The sequence below is a fragment of the Chinchilla lanigera genome, unplaced genomic scaffold, assembly GCF_000276665.1.
Source record: "Chinchilla lanigera isolate Chin_1 unplaced genomic scaffold, ChiLan1.0 scaffold00154, whole genome shotgun sequence".
Lineage (NCBI taxonomy): Eukaryota > Metazoa > Chordata > Mammalia > Rodentia > Chinchillidae > Chinchilla > Chinchilla lanigera.
The window spans coordinates 1,921,896-1,938,870 of record NW_004955555.1 but is presented as its reverse complement, the minus strand read 5'-3'; the positions used below and the strand labels follow the sequence as shown (position 1 = coordinate 1,938,870).

The window sequence follows — 16,975 nt, the reverse complement described above, 5'->3', positions numbered from 1 at the left end:
TTTTTTGGTACCGGGAATCGAACTCAGGACTTGCACTTGTCAGGCAGGCGCTTATGCCACTGAGCTATATCCCCGGCCCTATGCTGATCTTAATATGGATTTGTTTTTGTTTTTGTTTTTTTCCGGTACCAGGAATCGAACTCACAACCTTGTGCTTGCCAGGCAGGCGCTGTGCCGCTAAGCTAAATCCCCAGCCCCCTATGCTGATCTTGAACTTGCAGCAAGCCACCTGCCTCAGCCTTCCGAGGGTTGGGATGACAGGTGTGTGCCACACCCCGGATAGTACTTTAAATCATCTCCAGATGATTATAATGATTAATACAATGCAAACACTGTGGAAATAGTCTTTATACTGCATTGTTCAGGGAATAATGACAAGGGAAAAAGTCTGTGCATGTTCAGTGCAGATGCAATTATTTCTCTGAGTTATCTTTGATCTGAGGTTGGTTGAATTCTCATTTGCAGAACTCACAGATATGAGAGACTGACTGCCTATTCATTAATAAGTCTTACCTTTCTCCCATTATTTTTCAAGTTAACTTTAAAATTAGTCCAATAATAAAATAAAACAATAAAAAAATAGTTAAAAAAATAAAATTAGCCCACAACCCAGCTCCTTGGGAGGTTGAGGCAGGAGGATTCCAAGTTCAAGGCCACCCTAGGCAACTTAGTGAGACGCTTTTTCAAAATAAAAATGAAAAAGGGCTGGGGCTGTAGCCTATTACAGCAAAAAGAACAGCCAGGGGTGGTGGCTCACACCTGTAATCCTAGCACTTGGGAGGCTGAGGCAGGAGGATCGTTGTGAGTTCAAGGCCAGCCTGGGCTACAAAGTGAGCTCAAGGCCAGCCTGAACTGCCATAGCCAGACCCTATCTCAAAAAGACAAACACACACACACACACAGACAAACACACACACACACACACAAGTTCAGAGCTTGTGGAACATGGGGATCATGATGGGCTCAGAGGGGAATGGTTCATTATCCCAGAGGTGGTCTGAAAGTGGAGGCTTTGACATCTGGTGTTGTGTGAATGTATTTTTGGTTGAACGACTCAGTAGTGCAGGGCAGTCAGAGAACTGCTTGGAGGAGGAGTGTTAACAGCGTGAAGGGTGACTGCGGGGAGCGTGAAAGGGGTGGCTGTACCGGATGTTGTAAGGCTGAGTTGCCTAACACCTGCACCCCGCCCCACGCAGGGAGCCGCCTGCACCGTCCAAAAGCCTGGTGCCCTCTGGAAGAAGCAGCAGATGTTTGCTTCCCTGCCTCTGTGGCTCTGACCCAGCTCAGCGAACCCTTCCCTGCTCTCGGACCAGGAGCTACCAGGACAGAAGAGGCGGGGCGGGGCGAGTCTTTCCCAGTCCCGCAGCGGGGGCAAATCCTGCTTTCCCAAGATGGCCCTTCCACATGCCTGTCCCCCGGGAGTGCCTGACACGTGTCCCACCGGTCTGCACAGCTGTGTGGTTTGCATGTAACTGACCATGCAGAAGTGACCACGCTGCATGACCCCCAAGATGAGGCAGTAAAAAAACCACACGGCGTCTGCCTGGGTCACTGAGATGAGCCACTGCTTAGCATCTGCAGGGGTTGGTTTCAGGGCCTCTGAGGACATGAAAATTCAGAGTCAATGAAATGAAATGATGTACTCACACAGAGCTTAAAGCTTAGGTGCATCCATATATATATATTTTAATAGTACTGGGTAGCACATCTCCCTCCCTTTTTACTTATTTTTTCCTTTTTATTTTTTTGAGACAGGTTCCTCAGGCTGGCCTCAAACATGTGTTCCTTCTTCCTCAGCCTCCCAAGGTGGGATTATGGATATGTACCACACCACTGTGCCTGGTCTTCCTGTGAACTTTATTTATTTATTTATTTATTTAGTCTTTTTGAGGCAGGGTCTCGCTATGCAGTTCAGGCTGGCCTTGAGCTCACTTTGTAGCCCAGGCTGGCCTTGAACTCGCAACGATCCTCCTGCCTCAGCCTCCCGAGTGCTGGGATTACAGGAGCGCACCACCATACTCTGCTTTTCTTGTAAATTTTAAATCATCTCCTGAGACGTATAATGCCTAATATAATGCAAATGCTAGGTAAGGGGTCACTGTATGGTACTGTTTAGGGAACTACGTCATGAAAAAGAAGCCTACATATTCGGCACAGATGAAAGCTTTTAAAAAATATTATCACTCAGGAGGCTAAGGCAGGAAGGTCTCCATGAATTCAAGGCCAGCCTGAACTACATAGTGAGATCCTGTCCTGAACCCTGCCCGCCCGCCCAGATGGATGCACAGTAGGTTGGGTCTCCAAGTGCAGGGCCAGGGTACAGACACCATCCAGGCCTCAGCGGCCCTGCTACAAGTGCTACCACTTTGCACCTCCTGATTGCATCCTGAGCCAGAGACACTCATCTGAGGCCACCTTCCCCTCCGGATCTCGGCCCCCAGGGACCATGAGCAATAATGCAGCCATCACCACCCTGCGCAAAGTCACGGAGTGATGCTTTATGAGCTCCAGCTGACGAGAAAAGCAGCCTCATCCTGCCTCTGGCACAGCCTAGGCATAGCATGAGCTCAGGGGCCAGACCAGCAGGGGACCACTGTGCTCATCAGACGGGTTCTGTGGAGTGATTGCGGCTGGTGACCCTTGGCCAGCGGCCAGTCCTGGCTCCACATTCCCATCCTGGCTCCACATTATTCCTGGAATTCTGTGAGTGACCCCAAGCCCTCCCATAAGGTCCCTTTCTGCCCCTGAGACGGCTTCTGCGGCTTGGATACAAACTTGTGAGCTCCTGCCTTGTGGATACCTCACCTCCTCTTTTCCATCTCAGCTGAGATGTGGCCGCCTCCTGGAGGCCCTCCCCGATTTCCCAGCCTGCCTCAGGCACCCTCTTTGTCCTCCTGAGGCCCTTGGGCTCCAGCATCCTGGTCCACTCAGCCTGGGTCCTCCTAGGCTGTCTCCTCCTCTGGCCTGCGGGCCGCAGGGGAAGCAGTGGCTACTGCTGCATCACCAGCACTGTGGAGCCCGGGGCACGGGTGGGGGTTCAATCGGGGTGTGGGCTGTGTCAACTGGAAGTGGAGGGAGCCCCGGTCCCTGGGATGGTGGCAAGGTGGGGAGACAGTTCCTAGGGTGACTTTGCTGCCATTGCTGCCGCTCCGGGAGAAAGGCCAGGAAGGGAGGAAAAAGAGAGGGGTGAGGGGAGACTGGCTCGAGGGGCAGGGTCGGTCGGGTCCCTTGGGCCATGGGGTGAGCTTGGGCATCCGGGCCCGGGAACGTCTTTGCTAGCATGGGGTGGGGCCGGACGCCGGATTGCCCGAGAACCTGGGTTGCAGACTTCTGAGACTGAAGAAAAAGGCTGGGCCCACCTCTCCAAGTGAGGGGCTGAGGGCAGAGGGGGTGTGGGGCTGGGCTCCTGGGATGACCATGTGGTCACCAGGCTCGGGCACCGCCCTTCCTCAGCGCCAAGCTGCCCCCTAGCGGTGGCTGCCCTCTCGCATCACGCAGCAGAGGTCTGATCAGGTTTGGCAATTTATTTCGGGTCACAACCCCCTTCCAGCCCCCGAGGGTCCCCGGTAGCAGCTCATCTGCGCGGCCTGCGGTGCAGGAGAGAAGGGGGTTAGGGAGGGGGCGAGGCTCGGCATGGGGGGGGGACGGGCAGACGCAGGTCGGGTGGGGTGGACTCACCTGGCTTCAAGGCCTGGGGAGCCGTCGCGGGTCCCACAGAGGCAGCTGGAGGGGCGCGTTGCCCTTTAGGAGTTTCTGTAATGGAGCGCGTGGGGCGGTTGATTTCCTGGGACCGGTGTTTCCCCTCCACCTCTTTTCCTTAGACCCAGGAGCCCCAGGCCGGCCTCACGGTCTGCCCACTTACTCTGTGGCCCCCTCCGTGGCCTGGGCCCTGGAGCTGGCGTTCCACAGGGCTGAGGCCATGGTCCTGATTCTCGGCAAGGGAAGGGGGGCCCGGAGTCGGGGGAGGGCCAGAGGTGCCTGGGAGGGCGGAGATTCAGAAATGCCCTAGGTGACATGTCCTAGTGTCATTTCATTGATCCAGCAATGGGGAGGGCCATATGATAGGGCCTGGTCCCCAGTCCAAGCTGGTTTCCCCTTGGCCCTTTGCCTTGAGAAGGATGAAGTTTTATTTGTCTGTCATTCACCATCCATCCACCTACCCACCCTACTCTTCAGTCACCCATCCAGCCACCCACCCACCAACCCATCCATCCACTCATCCATCTATGTCATCTATTTACCCATCTATCCATCCATCCACCCATCCACCTATCCATCACCCACCCATCTATCCATCCATCCATCCATCCATCCATCCATCTACTCAACTACTCATCTATCCATCCATCCACCCATCTATCCATCTACACGTCTATCTGTCCATCCACCCACCCACCCATCCATCCATCCATCTACCCAGCCATCTGTCTATTCATCCATCCATCCATCCACTCAACCACCCATCCATCCCACAATCATTTCCAGAGCATCCAGTGTGTCAAGCACTGTTCTAAGCTCTGAGGACACAGCTGTGAATAAAGTAGAAAAATATCCCTTTGCTCATGGAGCTGAAGGTCTGCTGAGCCAGCTGCTGGTGTCATCGTGATCAAGGACAGGTCTTGGGGGTGTCCTGGTCCTTCTGAGTGCCTGGGGACAGGGGCTGCCTCGGGGAGGCGGGGATGATAGGCTGAGGCCGAGGGCAGGAAGTGAGGGGTGCTGGCCCGTGGAAGGGGCTCAGGGGAGCTGAGGGGGCTGGGTCCCCAGCGCTGGGGGTGGGTTCAGGGCGCTGGCTGTAATTCTTCAGGCTGGGGAAGCAGCAGGGGCTTCCGAGAAGGAAGGGGAAGGGAAGGGCTGTGACTCAGGCTATGGACGCCCGCTCTTGGCTCCGTCCAAGTGTGTGATGGGGCCTGCCCCGTACCTCTCCCTGCTCTCCACACGGAGACAGGGGCTCAGAGAGTCTCTGAGGGCCTGTGGGTTGCAGCGTCCCCCAGGGAGGACAGTGGGTGCGGGGAGCATTCCTAGTGACAGTCACAGTGACACTGACCAGGACACAGCTCCGCTGCACCTGGTGCCCTTAAGAGCCCTGGGGAGCAGGCACAGACCTCTCGGCTGCTGTGGACGGGAACTGAGGCGGCAGAGCCGGGAGGCTGTGCCCTGGCGCTGTGGTCCTGGCTCCTGCGGGGTCTCAGCTCCTGGGCCTCAGTGTCCCTGTGTGCTAAGTGGGATCCTAGCGGTACAGACCTCATGGGTTTGTCACCCAGGATATGTTAAAAGCAGTGCCAAGGCTGGGTAATAAAACCAGGCCTTGTCTAAAAAAAACCAAAACCACACACACAAAAAAACTGGGCACGGTGAGGCATGGCTATAATCCCAACACCTTGGGAGGCTGAGGCAGGAGGATGGCGAGGTTGAGCCCAGCCTGGGTAACAGTGAGACCTTGTCTCAAAAAAATAAAAAGTGCTGGGGATGGAGCTCAGTTCAGTGCCCAGTGCCAGGGGGGTAGTAGGGCAAGCACAGAGCAACTGTCACACACGTACTCCCTGCTCTGTGAGGACAGCTCCACGCCGTGAAGCAGCAGCAGCGAGCCCGCTGTCCCTGCCGCGGCGGGATCTGAAGAAGCGAGGGCAGGAGCTGCCTGGCATTTGAGCGCGGCAGGGTCTGGGAGAGGAGGGGAGGGCGCGTTGGGGGTGGGGTGTGGGCCTGGCCCAGGCGAAGGTGCGCCCATCCGGGCCGGAGGTGTCGTCAGCCTGCCCGCTGGCCGCGTCCCCTTACTGTCCTCAGGGAGCCGGCTGAGTGCCCCTAACGTTTCCATTTGCTTTTGGCTGCAGGTCCGCAGGGTCTGTTTTTAGCTTCCCTCGCTGGTCTCCGCGCCCCACCCCCTCTTCCTGCCGCCTCTCTTGTTTGCTGTGGTCCAATAACGTTCCCGGACTTCCTGAGCTGTTTGTTTGAGGTCGGCTCAGTATTGATTACAGCTGCTGAGTACCGGGCTCCAGAGGCTAACAGACCTGCCCCTCCCTGGCATGCCCAGAGCTCAGAAAACCTCGGGCTGAAGAGAGGAGGGAGAAGAGAGCATGGCCAGGACGCACAGGAAAAATAAGCAGATGGCCAGGGATGGTGGTGCACACTTGTAATCCCGGCACTCAGGAGGCTGAGGCAGGAAGAGCGCTGTGAGCTCGAGGTCAGCCTGGGCTACATAGTGAGTTCAAGGGCAGCCTGAACTATTTTGGGAGATCCAGTCTCAAAACAACAACACACAAAATGCCAAAACGAATAGCAGAAAGGTGTGGTGTACATCCACAATCCCAACAGTGGGGGAGGTTGAGGCAGGAGGATCTCAAATTGGAGCCCAACCTGGACAATTTAGAGTCTTAACAAGACCTTGTTTCAAAATAAAAAAGAAGGGGCTGGGGATTGAGCTCAGCGGCACAGCGCCTGCCCCGCAAGCGCAATGCCATGAGTTTGATTCCCAGTACCAAACAAACTAACAAAATAAAAAAGAAAAACAAACAAAACAAAACAAGAAAACAAACCTAAAAAGGGCTGGGAGTATAGCTCAGTAAAAAGACCCTGGGTTCAATCCCTAGCACCAGAAAACCAAAACAAAACAACTTCCAGACTCCCAAATGAACAAATAAAAATGCAAATGGGGCTGGGACTGTTGCTCAGAAGCAGAGAGAATACTTCCTTTAAGTGTCCAGGCCCTGGGTTCCACTCCCCAGCACAGCAAAAACAAAAAACACCAAAAAATTCCTTAAAAAGAAAAAAAAAAAAAAAAAAACCACCAAAATATACTCCTCCAAAACCCCAACAGATGTCTTGGGTGCCTTAAAAGCCCCGATGCTGGTTTGTCCTCGTTCAGGCTGTGTGCCTTTGGGTGGTATGGCCACCTCTCTGAAGCTTTTTCCCTCTGGACGATGGGGAGAGGAACATTTCTGTCTTCCTAGGGCTGCTGGAAAGACCTGGCGGTATTTATTTATTCAGTGCCCATTTACCGGACACTGGCTCTGTGGAGGTGCCACGCACTGTCCTAGACTCTGGAGACGTAATGGAGAGTTAGACAAAGTCCCAACCCCAAGGGGGTTTGGACCAGCTGACCATGACAGAAAATACTGTACATTCTGGGTGGAGTGATGCACATCTATAATCCCAGCACTTGGGAGGCTGAGGGAGGACGATCATCACAAGTTTAAGGCCAGCCTGGGCTACACAGAAAGACTCTGTCTCAAACAAAACAAAGCAAAAAAAGCAAAATAAAATAAAATAAGCTGGGCATGGTGGCTCATGCCTGTAATCCCAGCACTTGGGAGGCTAAGGCAGGAGGATTGCTGTTGTGAGTTCAAGACCAGCCTGGGCTACAAAGGGAGCTCAAGGCCAGCCTGAACTGCATAGTGAAACCCTGTCTCAAAAAGACAAAAATAAATAAATAAAACAAAACAACATAGCACCAAAAAAGAAAATACACTTCACGGGCTTGGGAAACGGATTGTGGATTCCTGGTGGGGCAGGGGCCAAGGGAGGGCCATGGCTGCTCTGCTCAAATGGGTGGTCAGGGAAAGTCTATCCTTGAGAGGAGAGGGGAGAGTGACTGAGGGAAGCAGCCCAGGCTGGGGGAGCAGCAGGTGCAAAGGCCCTGGGGTAAGATGAGCCTGGGATGCTGGGAGGAGCACAAGGAAGCAAACGAAACAGAGGAGTAAAGCAGAAAACAGGAGCAGGTGCACAGGGGGGCGGTTGGACTGCAGCGAGCCCTGTACATGGGGCGGAGGATGAGGACCCTGTGTTCCCTGAGGCCACGGCCACTCCAGGGAGCCTGGGGCTGTGCAACACCTAGCTGCCCACCTTGAGTGGCGCCACACTCACCACCTCCAGCTGGCATTCACTTCTGGGCCTCCTGGGGGGCAGATCTGAGCGAGGGGGCAGATCTGAGCGAGGGGGCAGAGAGGGAGCACAGGGGGCCACCTGGAGAAGAGAGAGAGGGGCTGGGTGAGCCGCCACGTTCTTCTTATCCACTCTGGCTTCTGCCTGGAGGAAGCACGCACCGTACCAGATACAGTGAGGGAAAGGACGGGCCCCGCCCACAGGAGGCGGCAGCCAGGGAAAGCCACGCCCAGACACCTGGGTGGGAAAATGTCCAGGCCTCTGACAGGGCCCCTGCCCAGCCCCCTCCCTCAGAGCCGGGCATCCGGCCCCCAGGGCCCTTCCTACCTGCTCCGGCTCCAGCCCCAGGCTCTCCCGGTCACGGCGGTCATCTGTCACAGCATCGGCCCCGCCCTCCGCTGTCCCTCCCCGGAACTGATGGATGCTCACGGCCTCGTGGCCCTTGATCTCGCAGCGGCAGAAGGGGCAGGTCTGGCTGTCCCTGCGCTGGGCGGCGGGAGAGAATTGGTTGGCATTGCCCTGCGTCTGCCATGTTCTCAGACTCTGAGGATGTCGCCTCTACCACAGGGACACGGAGGGCAGCGGTGGTGCAGAAATGCAGGTGGGGAGGCGGAGGAAGCAGGCTCACCTGCCCCTGGGAGCCTCCCACCATCAGGGTTGTTCTCCAGAGCAGGAGGCTACGGCTCAGAGAGGCAAAGCTCCCAACTCCAGGTCACCCAGCGAGGGAAGGAGGGCGCCCTGCCCCCACGAACGTGGCCAGAGAAGGCGGCGCAGAGGCGATGTGCGCAGGCGCAGATGGGAAGGGCGGCACAGACCGGCCGTGGGCCTGGTGATCCCCAGCACCAGGGTCTGCTCCTGGTCCTTGGTTTCTCCACCTGACCCATGAAGCCCTTGCGAGATCCTATTGGGGCTTTTACTGTGGAGGGGGGACCTGGGGCGGGGAGGCAGGGCAAGGGCCCACCTGCCAGGCAGCCAGGCAGTGGCTACACAGCAAGTGTCCACAGGGCTCGATCTTCACGTCCTTGTCGTTCTCGGCACAGATCTTGCACAGCTCGAATGTGGAGTCCATGGCCCAGTAGAGCTGCAGCTGCTCCTGCAGTGAGCGAGTGGTGAGAACAAGACAGCAGGGGTGGGAGCTGGGCAGCACAGGAAGCCGCCCCAGCCCGCACCGCCTGACCCCCCTCCAGGCTCCAGGGCCGCCTGCAGGTCCTCACTGCCTGCCAGGAGACTTCCTCCTGGGTTGTCTACTCTTGGGGTTGCCAGTTTTAGCAAATAAAAACACAGAATGGCCTATTAAACGAGTGTTGAGCTAGGTGTGGTGGTGCACACCTGTCATCCCTGCACTCTGGGAGGCTGAGGCAGGAGGACTGCAAATCCGAGTCCAGCCTGGGCCACTTAGTGACTTAGCGAGAGTCTGTCTTAGAAAAGATGTTTTAAAAGGGCTGGGGCTGTACCTCAGTGTGCAGATCTTGGATTCCATCCCTTGTAAGTATAAAAAACAATTTCCAATAAGCAGCGAATAGAATCTCTCGCTGGCAAACACTCAGGCGCACTCACTGGTCCGATGATCTCAGCAGCACCACTTCCCTGTCCAAGCCCTGAGATAACCCCTGGGAGGGAGGCAGGAAGAGCTGCAGTTTCCAGAGGATGAACTGGGCCTCAGAGAGGCCAGGGCATTGACCTGAGGTCACACAGCTGCCCAGTCAACACCACACTGTGGGCCAAGGCGAGGTGGCTTTTTTTTTTTTTTTTTTTGAGACAGGGGCTCGCTATGCAGTTCAGGCTGGCCTTGAACTCTCAGTCATCCTCCTGCCTCAGCCTCCCGAGTGCTGGGACTACAGGTGTGTGTTACCACATGCAGCTCCTGGGTCTTACCTCTGACACATGGATGTGCTGCTGGGGTTCCGCCCGGCAGAGCTCCGCCAGGTCTGGGTTGTGGTTCTTCCCGTCTGGGTAGAGGAAGCTGGGGGAGGAGTCCGGGCTAAGGGGCAGCACAGGCTCTTCCCCCCAGAGTGCGGGGGACAAGGACCAAGGACCATGCAGAGCTCCTAGGACGACACAGCGCCCCCTTCCCGGCTTCAACGGGCCTGTTCAGGGCAGGTGTCCTCGGGTCCCCCAGGGCAGGGGGAAGAGGGACTCAGTGTCCCCAGTGTCCCCAGGGCAGGGGGAAGAGGGACTCAGTGTCCCCAGTGTCCCCAGACCCTCCCAAGGTGGCCCCGAGAAGCCTCAGTGACTCCAGCTTTTGAGGCAAGGGGCAGACTGTGCACAGGAAACGGAACCAGGCTCAGGTAACCTTCCCAAGATCTCTCTCTCTCTTTCTTTCTTTTTTCTTTCTGAAAGGTTTGTTTAGCTCACAGTTTGTGGAGGTTTCAGTCCATAATCGGTGGCTCCAAGGCAGCGTAGCATGGCACAGGGGCAACAGTTCATGGGGGCAGAAGACAGAAAAAGCAATAAGCAAGGAGGGAGGAAGGGAGAGGTTGAGAGAAAGAGAGAAAGAGAGAGAGAGAGAGAGAGAGAGAGAGAGAGAGAGAGAGAGAGAGAGAGATCTCTTTTTTGTGAGGTAGGGTCTCACTATGTAGGTCAGGCTGGCCTTGAATTAACTCTGTTGCCTAGGCTAGCCTCAAACTCATGGCAATTCTCCTGCCTCAGCTTCCCAAATTCTGGGTCTCTCTCTCTTTCTTTTTTTCTTCCTTTCTCTCTTTCTTTCTCTTTTTGTGGTATGCGAATGGAACCCAGGGTCTCTGCACTGAGATACATTCCTGGTCCTTTCTTTCTTTTCTTTTTCTTTCTTTCTTTCTTTCTTTCTTTCTTTCTTTCTTTCTTTCTTTCTCTCTTTCTCTCTTTTTCTCTCTCTCTTTCTCTCTTTCTCTCTTTCTCTCTCTCTCTCTCTCTCTCTCTCTCTCTCTCTCTTTTTCTTGAGACAGGAACTCACCATGTTGTTCAGACTGGTTTGACCTCACTATACAACCCAGGCTGGCCTTGAACTCATGATAACCTTCCTGCCTCAGCCTCCCTAGTGCTGGGATAACAGGCGTGCGCCACCACGCCTGGCTTTTTAAAATTTTGAGACACACTCTTGCTAAATTTCCTAGACTGGGTTTGAATCCTCAGCCCTCCCCTCTCAGCCTCCTCAGTGCTGGGATTACAGGTGTGTGCCACCTCGCTGGGCTCGGACTCCACCCTTCTCCTTTAGCCCTGGTCATGACAGAGTCACAGGTTACAGTAGCAACTGAGTCCTTGAATTCCAGACTCTCAGCACTGGAGGATCTCCTGAGACCTTTCATACCACTTCTTGTGTGCGGCAGAGATGACTGCTGTACAACAGCACAAGACGCCTGGCTGGGGCCCTGAGGTGACGTCACACATCGTGTGACCAACGCTGACCTCAGTTTCCCCTTCTGTAAAATGGACATGATCACGCTCAGGGCAAAGACTGGTAGAGAAGGGCAAATAAGACAAAACTTTAGTTGGGCCTAGTGGCCCATCTCTATAATCCCAGCACTCTGAGAAGCTAGGGCAGGAAGATCGCAAGTTGAAGCCCAGCCTGGGGTACACAGCAAAAGCCTCCCCTAAAATAAAAAAAAAAACAACAACTGGGAATGCTATTCAGTGCCCTGTGTTCAATTTCCACTGCCACAAAAAAACAAACAGGAAAAGTGACAAAACGCATAACGACGGAGAAAAGGGAACAAACGGACACTTGGAGGCGGGTGAGACAGTCTCCCCCTGTAGCCCAAGCTGGCCTCGAAATAGCAGCGATCCTCTTGCCTCAGCCTCCCCAGTGCTGCGATTACAGGTGCGCGCCACCACGCCCTGCTGAAACAGACTCTTATTTGTGGCATGACAAGGCTAGGTGTTACTCTCTAACACCGAGGCTGAGAAGCCCAGAAGCCGCGGAGCTCGCCCCTGGAAAGTTGCCCCACTCTACACATGCGCATGAGAGCACACAAGCACGCTGCACAGACTTCAGGGTCTCACAGCGGCGCTAATGAGCAAGTCAAATCGCCGACACCGAGCGGGGAGCAATGATCTAGCGTGGACACAAGCGTGCTGTCATGTATTCCCACTGAACAGCCGAGGAAGCAGGCACAGCGAGAGGCTGCTTCTGAGGTTTTAAACGGTTTCCAAGAATAGTGCTGAGCCGGGCGTGGGCGCGCAACCCCGCGCTCCCAGCACGGGAGGCTGAGGAAGGAGGCTCTCGAGTTCGAGGCCAGGCTACGTGGCGAGTTGAAGGCCAAACTGGACTAGTACAAAGTGAGATCCTGCCTCAAAACCAAAACCAAAACAAAACAAAACATCTATCGGTCATCTGCCTGTCTACCTGTCTATCATGTAGCTATCTGCCCGGCTCTCCTACCTGTCCCTAGCTGCCCATTCCGCAGTTTTGTCAATGACAAAGGCGCGGCTCCACTCTGGCTCTCGACTGCCACCTGCTGGACGTGCGCGGCACCGCAGGTGGTGGCTCCTCTGCGATTTTACCAGGTTTTGCTGAGTCCCTCTTCCGGCCCGAATGCGGACTCACCTGCCGTCCTTTTGTCCTTCCAGGAGCACCTGGAAAAGGGGTCTGTTGGGAGGGATGGTCTGCAGGATGCTGCCGTCCGAGCTCACGTACCCGATGGCCCACTGCCCCAGGCGGGTGCAGCTGGGCCGGAAGATGTAGCTGGAGGGAGACAAGGTGGGGTGGGGCGAGGGCGTGGGCGTGGTTAGAGACGCGGAATTAGAGAGGCCGAGCCCGGAGGGGCAGGCCCTCAAGGGAGTCAGCCCAGTGGACCGAGATTGTAGCTGGCGGCCACCCGGCCCGGGGGTCCCGACAGGCACCAGACGCCTAGGTGCTGAGCAGAAAGACTGGGTCCCTACCCCCGTCCCTCTCAGGAACGCCTTTGTGCTTCCTACCTTACAGGTTAGAGATAAACTGAGGGAACCGGTGCATGCCCCGCGGCCACACTAGGGGCCTCTTTCCCACCCAGATCCACAGTAGCTGAGCGGCTCCTTGTAATCCCACAGGCCGCTGGCACTTTGACCCCCGGTGTACCTGCCTTGTGACTTTGCTGTGTAAGTTACCGCTGACAAAGAGCCTCAGTAGCCACACTCAAACCCCCCGCCCCGCAAAAAAACAACCCAGGCGCTATTTTTCTTTCCAATAAAATTCTCCTACCCACCTCCTTGCTTCTCGAGCTCACTGCTCTTAAGTTGTGAGACCAAGAACTCGGCCCGTGTGACACCTACCGGCTTGGGAGTTATTTTCCCCGTCACACCCCTGGGCACTCCTGGTTCCTTGCCCCTGTGTGGGGGTGCGGGCGTCCACACGGGCTCACCCTCAGCTTCCCGACCTTCCCGCAAAGAGCTGCGAGACCCTGTGGGCCCGTTCAGGGGGTTTCTGCTGGTTTTGCCTGCTTGGTTCTTATGGTAACACCAGCCCTGTTTCTGTTTAGGGCTCTCCCTCGGGATCCGCTAGGGTGTAGAGAAAGCTGACCCTGGCATGACCGAACAGGGTATTTCAGGTCCTCTGACCACAGGGAAGGGAGTCAGTTCTGGGGCTTTTGCTAGAAGGATCAGAACCACATTACCTCCATTTTTTTTTTGTTTGTTTGTTTTGTCTTTTTGAGACAGGGTCTCCCTATGCAGTTCAGGCTGGCCTTGAACTCACTTTGTAGATCAGGCTGGTCTCTAACTCTCCACGATCCTCCTGCCTCAGCCCCCCGAGTGCTGGGATTACAGGCGTGCACCACCACACCCAGCACCTCCATTCTCTAGTGGCTGCTAAGTGGCAGTTTCTGGAAGCCATCTGCCACCATGAGGACAGGCCATCCCTGAGAACAAAGCTAATGCAGGAAACAGCGAATGGGTACAAACAGATGGATTCCTGACAGCAAGACTCGGACATCTGGATCACACTGTGCCTGCAACCCACACTGGGTTTTTCAATTTTAGAAATTAATTAATTCCTTTTTCTTTTCTCTTCACCCGGTCTGAAGTGTAACCAGAACTAGACCAGTGTTAACACACTTGCCTTCCTAGGCTCCCGTACTTCATGGGCTCCTAGACATGAACTTGACCTTCTTTTCTCTCCACTTTTCATATTCCATGTAGCTCAGCTCTTCAGCTCTGAGCCTGGGTAGGGGGAATCTAACAGCTCAAAACTCCTGGTTTGAAATAATTTAAGAACTTTGGGGTCTGGTTTCCCAGTCACCTACGCCAGCCGGTGTGTGTGGGGTCACATTCAAGATACTTAACATGACCGGGCGTGGTGGCGCACGTCTGTAATCTCAGCACTCAGGAGGCTGAGGCAGGAGGATGGCTGTGAGTTCAAGGCCAGCCTGGGCTACAAAGTGAGCTCAAGACCAGCCTGAACTGCACAGTGAGACCCTGTCTCAAAAAGACAAAAAAGAAAAAAAGAAACAAAAAAGATACTTAACATGGCTCAGCATGGACTCTGACCCATCAGAAGCGGACCTTACCCTGGGGCAGGATATTCAAGGCCCTGCCCAGGCCAGGGATTGTTTTTCAACTGCTGGACTATGGGGTGGCCTGAGAGCTGCGGAAAGGGCCCTGGGTGTTCTGCTCCGAGTTCTCCACTCTGCAGGGTCCCAGGAGCCTCAGCCCGTGGTGTCTGAGGCTCTCTGCGCCTCCCCACCCTGGCGCAGACCCCTGAGGTGTCCCGGCCCAGGCTGCCACAGTTACCTGCCTGGCTTGTCTCTGCAGGCCTGCAGGCGCTCCTGTACCTCCTCGTATGTCAGGAAGGCCATGTAGCCCGGGTGGCTGACGGCCAGCAGCTGCCAGTTCTTGAGCAGTGTTGGCCATGGCTGGGGGTGAGGTGGGTGTCAGGGAGGGGCCGAGAGGTCCCTAGCACCTCCCACAGCCAAGAATCCAGCCAGCTGTGCAGAGCCCCAGTGGGCCTTGGCAATGTCTACTCGGAAGTCCCAGACACATCCCCAGGCCCAGCTCCGCCCTTGGACCTGGGGTCCAGGCCCAGCTCCTCCCTCAGTTCTGGGCACTGTGGGCCCAGCCTGCCCTCCCTGACCTGGAAGAGCCTGGTGAAGATGTCAAACTCGAAGACGGACACGTGGCCACTGCAGGTGAGGTCGATGGTGGAGCACAGGGCCTGGGCAGTGGCACCGGGTTCCACGGGGTGGCAGGTGCTCAGCAGGGACTGGAGCTCAGCCCAGGGCAGCACACAGCTGCGGGGTTGGATGGGGAGAGCTGGCTGAGCCCAGGAGCGCCTTCTGGGGTCCCCGCAGCCCTGCGTCCCTCGTTCCCCAGGTCTGGGCAGGGCGGGCCACTCACCGGGCGCCACAGCGCTCCCTCCAGAAGGCGTGGGCCGCGGCCTTGGTGAGCTGGTAGCTGTCCCCGCGGTACTTTCCCCCGGGGAAGAGTGCGCCCAGCTCCGCATGCATGTGGCTGAAGATCAGGGCCAGCTTGGCCAGCTGCCGCCTGCAGGGGCGAGCTCTGAGCACCGGCTGGGCCTTGGCGCCCCCGCTACGCCCCCCTCGGAGTTCCTACAGGGACAGGGTCCCCCAGACCCTGAGGCATCAGTGCACATGCGGGTGCAGCCTGAGATGGTCTCAGTGCTGAGGCTCCGTCTCTGGGCCTCAGTTTCCCCACGTGTCGAGTGTAGAAGCAGCCAGGGCCCAATCAGCCTCCAGCTGGTGCAGCCACTTTGTGACCCGCCTGGTCACAGCGCATGCTCACAGGGTCCCCACCTGGGGGCTGCGGCTGGGCCTCTGGGGCTCCTGAGCACCGGGTAGGGATCAGAAATGGACCGTACTGACGCTTAGCAGCTCAGCCACTCTTGGCAAATGCCTTTTCTTTCTTTGTGCTAAGTCTGTTTCCTCCACTGAGACGGCAATAGGCCGGGTAAGGGCCACCCCTGCCTCCTGGGACCCATGAGGGTGCTGATGTTTTCTGAGCAGGTGGGGTCATCGCACCCTGGGCAGAGCTCGCATCAATTTTATCACGGGTGTGTTAGCACACGCCTGTAATCTCAGCACTCGGGAGGCTGAGGCAGGAGGATCACCACAGGTTTGAGGCCAGCCTGGGCTACACAGGAAGACCCTGTCTCCAAAAAACATTCAGTGTGGTTATTTTACAGGAGTAGCTTTATGGCCAGCCCACACTGCGAGGTACTGAGGATGCGCATTACAGCTGGGTGACATGGCCAGCCTGGGCACCTTCAGTGAGGCTGCTTCAAAATCAAAAAGCTAAAATGGACTAGGGATATGGTTCTGTGGCAGACTGCTTGCCCAGCAGGCACAGGGTTCTGGGTTCAATCCCCAGTACTGAGAGAAGAAAGAAAAAAAAAAAATACAAGAAGTGAAATGCACACCAGATTCCAAAAGAATACAAGTTGAAATAATATTTTGGGTATAGTGAGTTAAAGAAAATGTTATGAGAACTCATTTCATCTGTTTTTTTAAAAAATATTTTCGTAATGTGTCTCCTAGAAAATTCTAACTACCTACACGGCTTGGATAAGGTTGTCAGGGACACAGCCGGGCTGGGACCTACTCTGATGAGTTCCGGGAGCCCCCTGACTCCCCCTGAGCCTGTCCCCCAGCCGGCTGTCCCTGGGGTTCGGAGCAGCAGAAAGGGCAGGCACGTCCAAGGTCCTGGGCCAGCTGCTGCGCAGGAACTGCAGACCAGGGCGGCAGGCAGCGCAGGCAGGGACGGCAGTCTGGTGTCCAGAGGGGACCATCCGTCCTCCTCCGCAGGAAGCCCAGGGACCCCACACGCCCAGGGGTGTGTCTAAGGCTCCTGGGACTCCTTTACTGGGACCCAGAAAGCGGGAGAGGAGGGCTGAAGGGGACCAAGGGTGGAAACAGAAAGGGTGGTTCGGTTCTGCTGGGCTCGAGGGCAGAGGCCGGGAGCCCCATCGGGGACCGGGACCGGGACTCCGTTCTGGGACGAGGCCATCACTCACCTGAGCCTGGAGCCCTCCCGGAAGAGCTCGTCGTTGGCTCCCCGCCTGCCTCTGGCTGGCAGGAGCGCGGCCACCTGCCTGGCCTTGGCCTCCAGGTTGGCCAGGTACACCTCGAGGAAGTCCCAGGCGCCCCCGGGACCCTCGGCGCCGCCCCCGCCGGCGTGCTGGCGCGCCCCGGCCACC

General features: G+C 56.2%; 1 protein-coding gene across 5 annotated transcripts in view; it reads right to left on the bottom strand.

The window, feature by feature from the left end:
- The window catches only part of Cblc (Cbl proto-oncogene C, E3 ubiquitin protein ligase), a gene marked incomplete at its 5' end in the record, with an annotated part of 19,352 nt that extends 2,377 nt beyond the window's left edge, over positions 1 to 16,975 (bottom strand). The window contains 12 exon segments of one of the 5 annotated variants that reach the window (XM_013508696.1): positions 3,510 to 3,587; positions 3,679 to 3,753; positions 3,863 to 3,978; positions 7,837 to 7,956; positions 8,203 to 8,361; positions 8,837 to 8,968; positions 9,751 to 9,838; positions 12,398 to 12,535; positions 14,557 to 14,678; positions 14,897 to 15,053; positions 15,160 to 15,306; positions 16,793 to 16,975. In XM_013508696.1, coding sequence (XP_013364150.1) covers positions 3,744 to 3,753; positions 3,863 to 3,978; positions 7,837 to 7,956; positions 8,203 to 8,361; positions 8,837 to 8,968; positions 9,751 to 9,838; positions 12,398 to 12,535; positions 14,557 to 14,678; positions 14,897 to 15,053; positions 15,160 to 15,306; positions 16,793 to 16,975 — 1,372 coding nt within the window. 5 annotated transcript variants of the gene reach the window in all.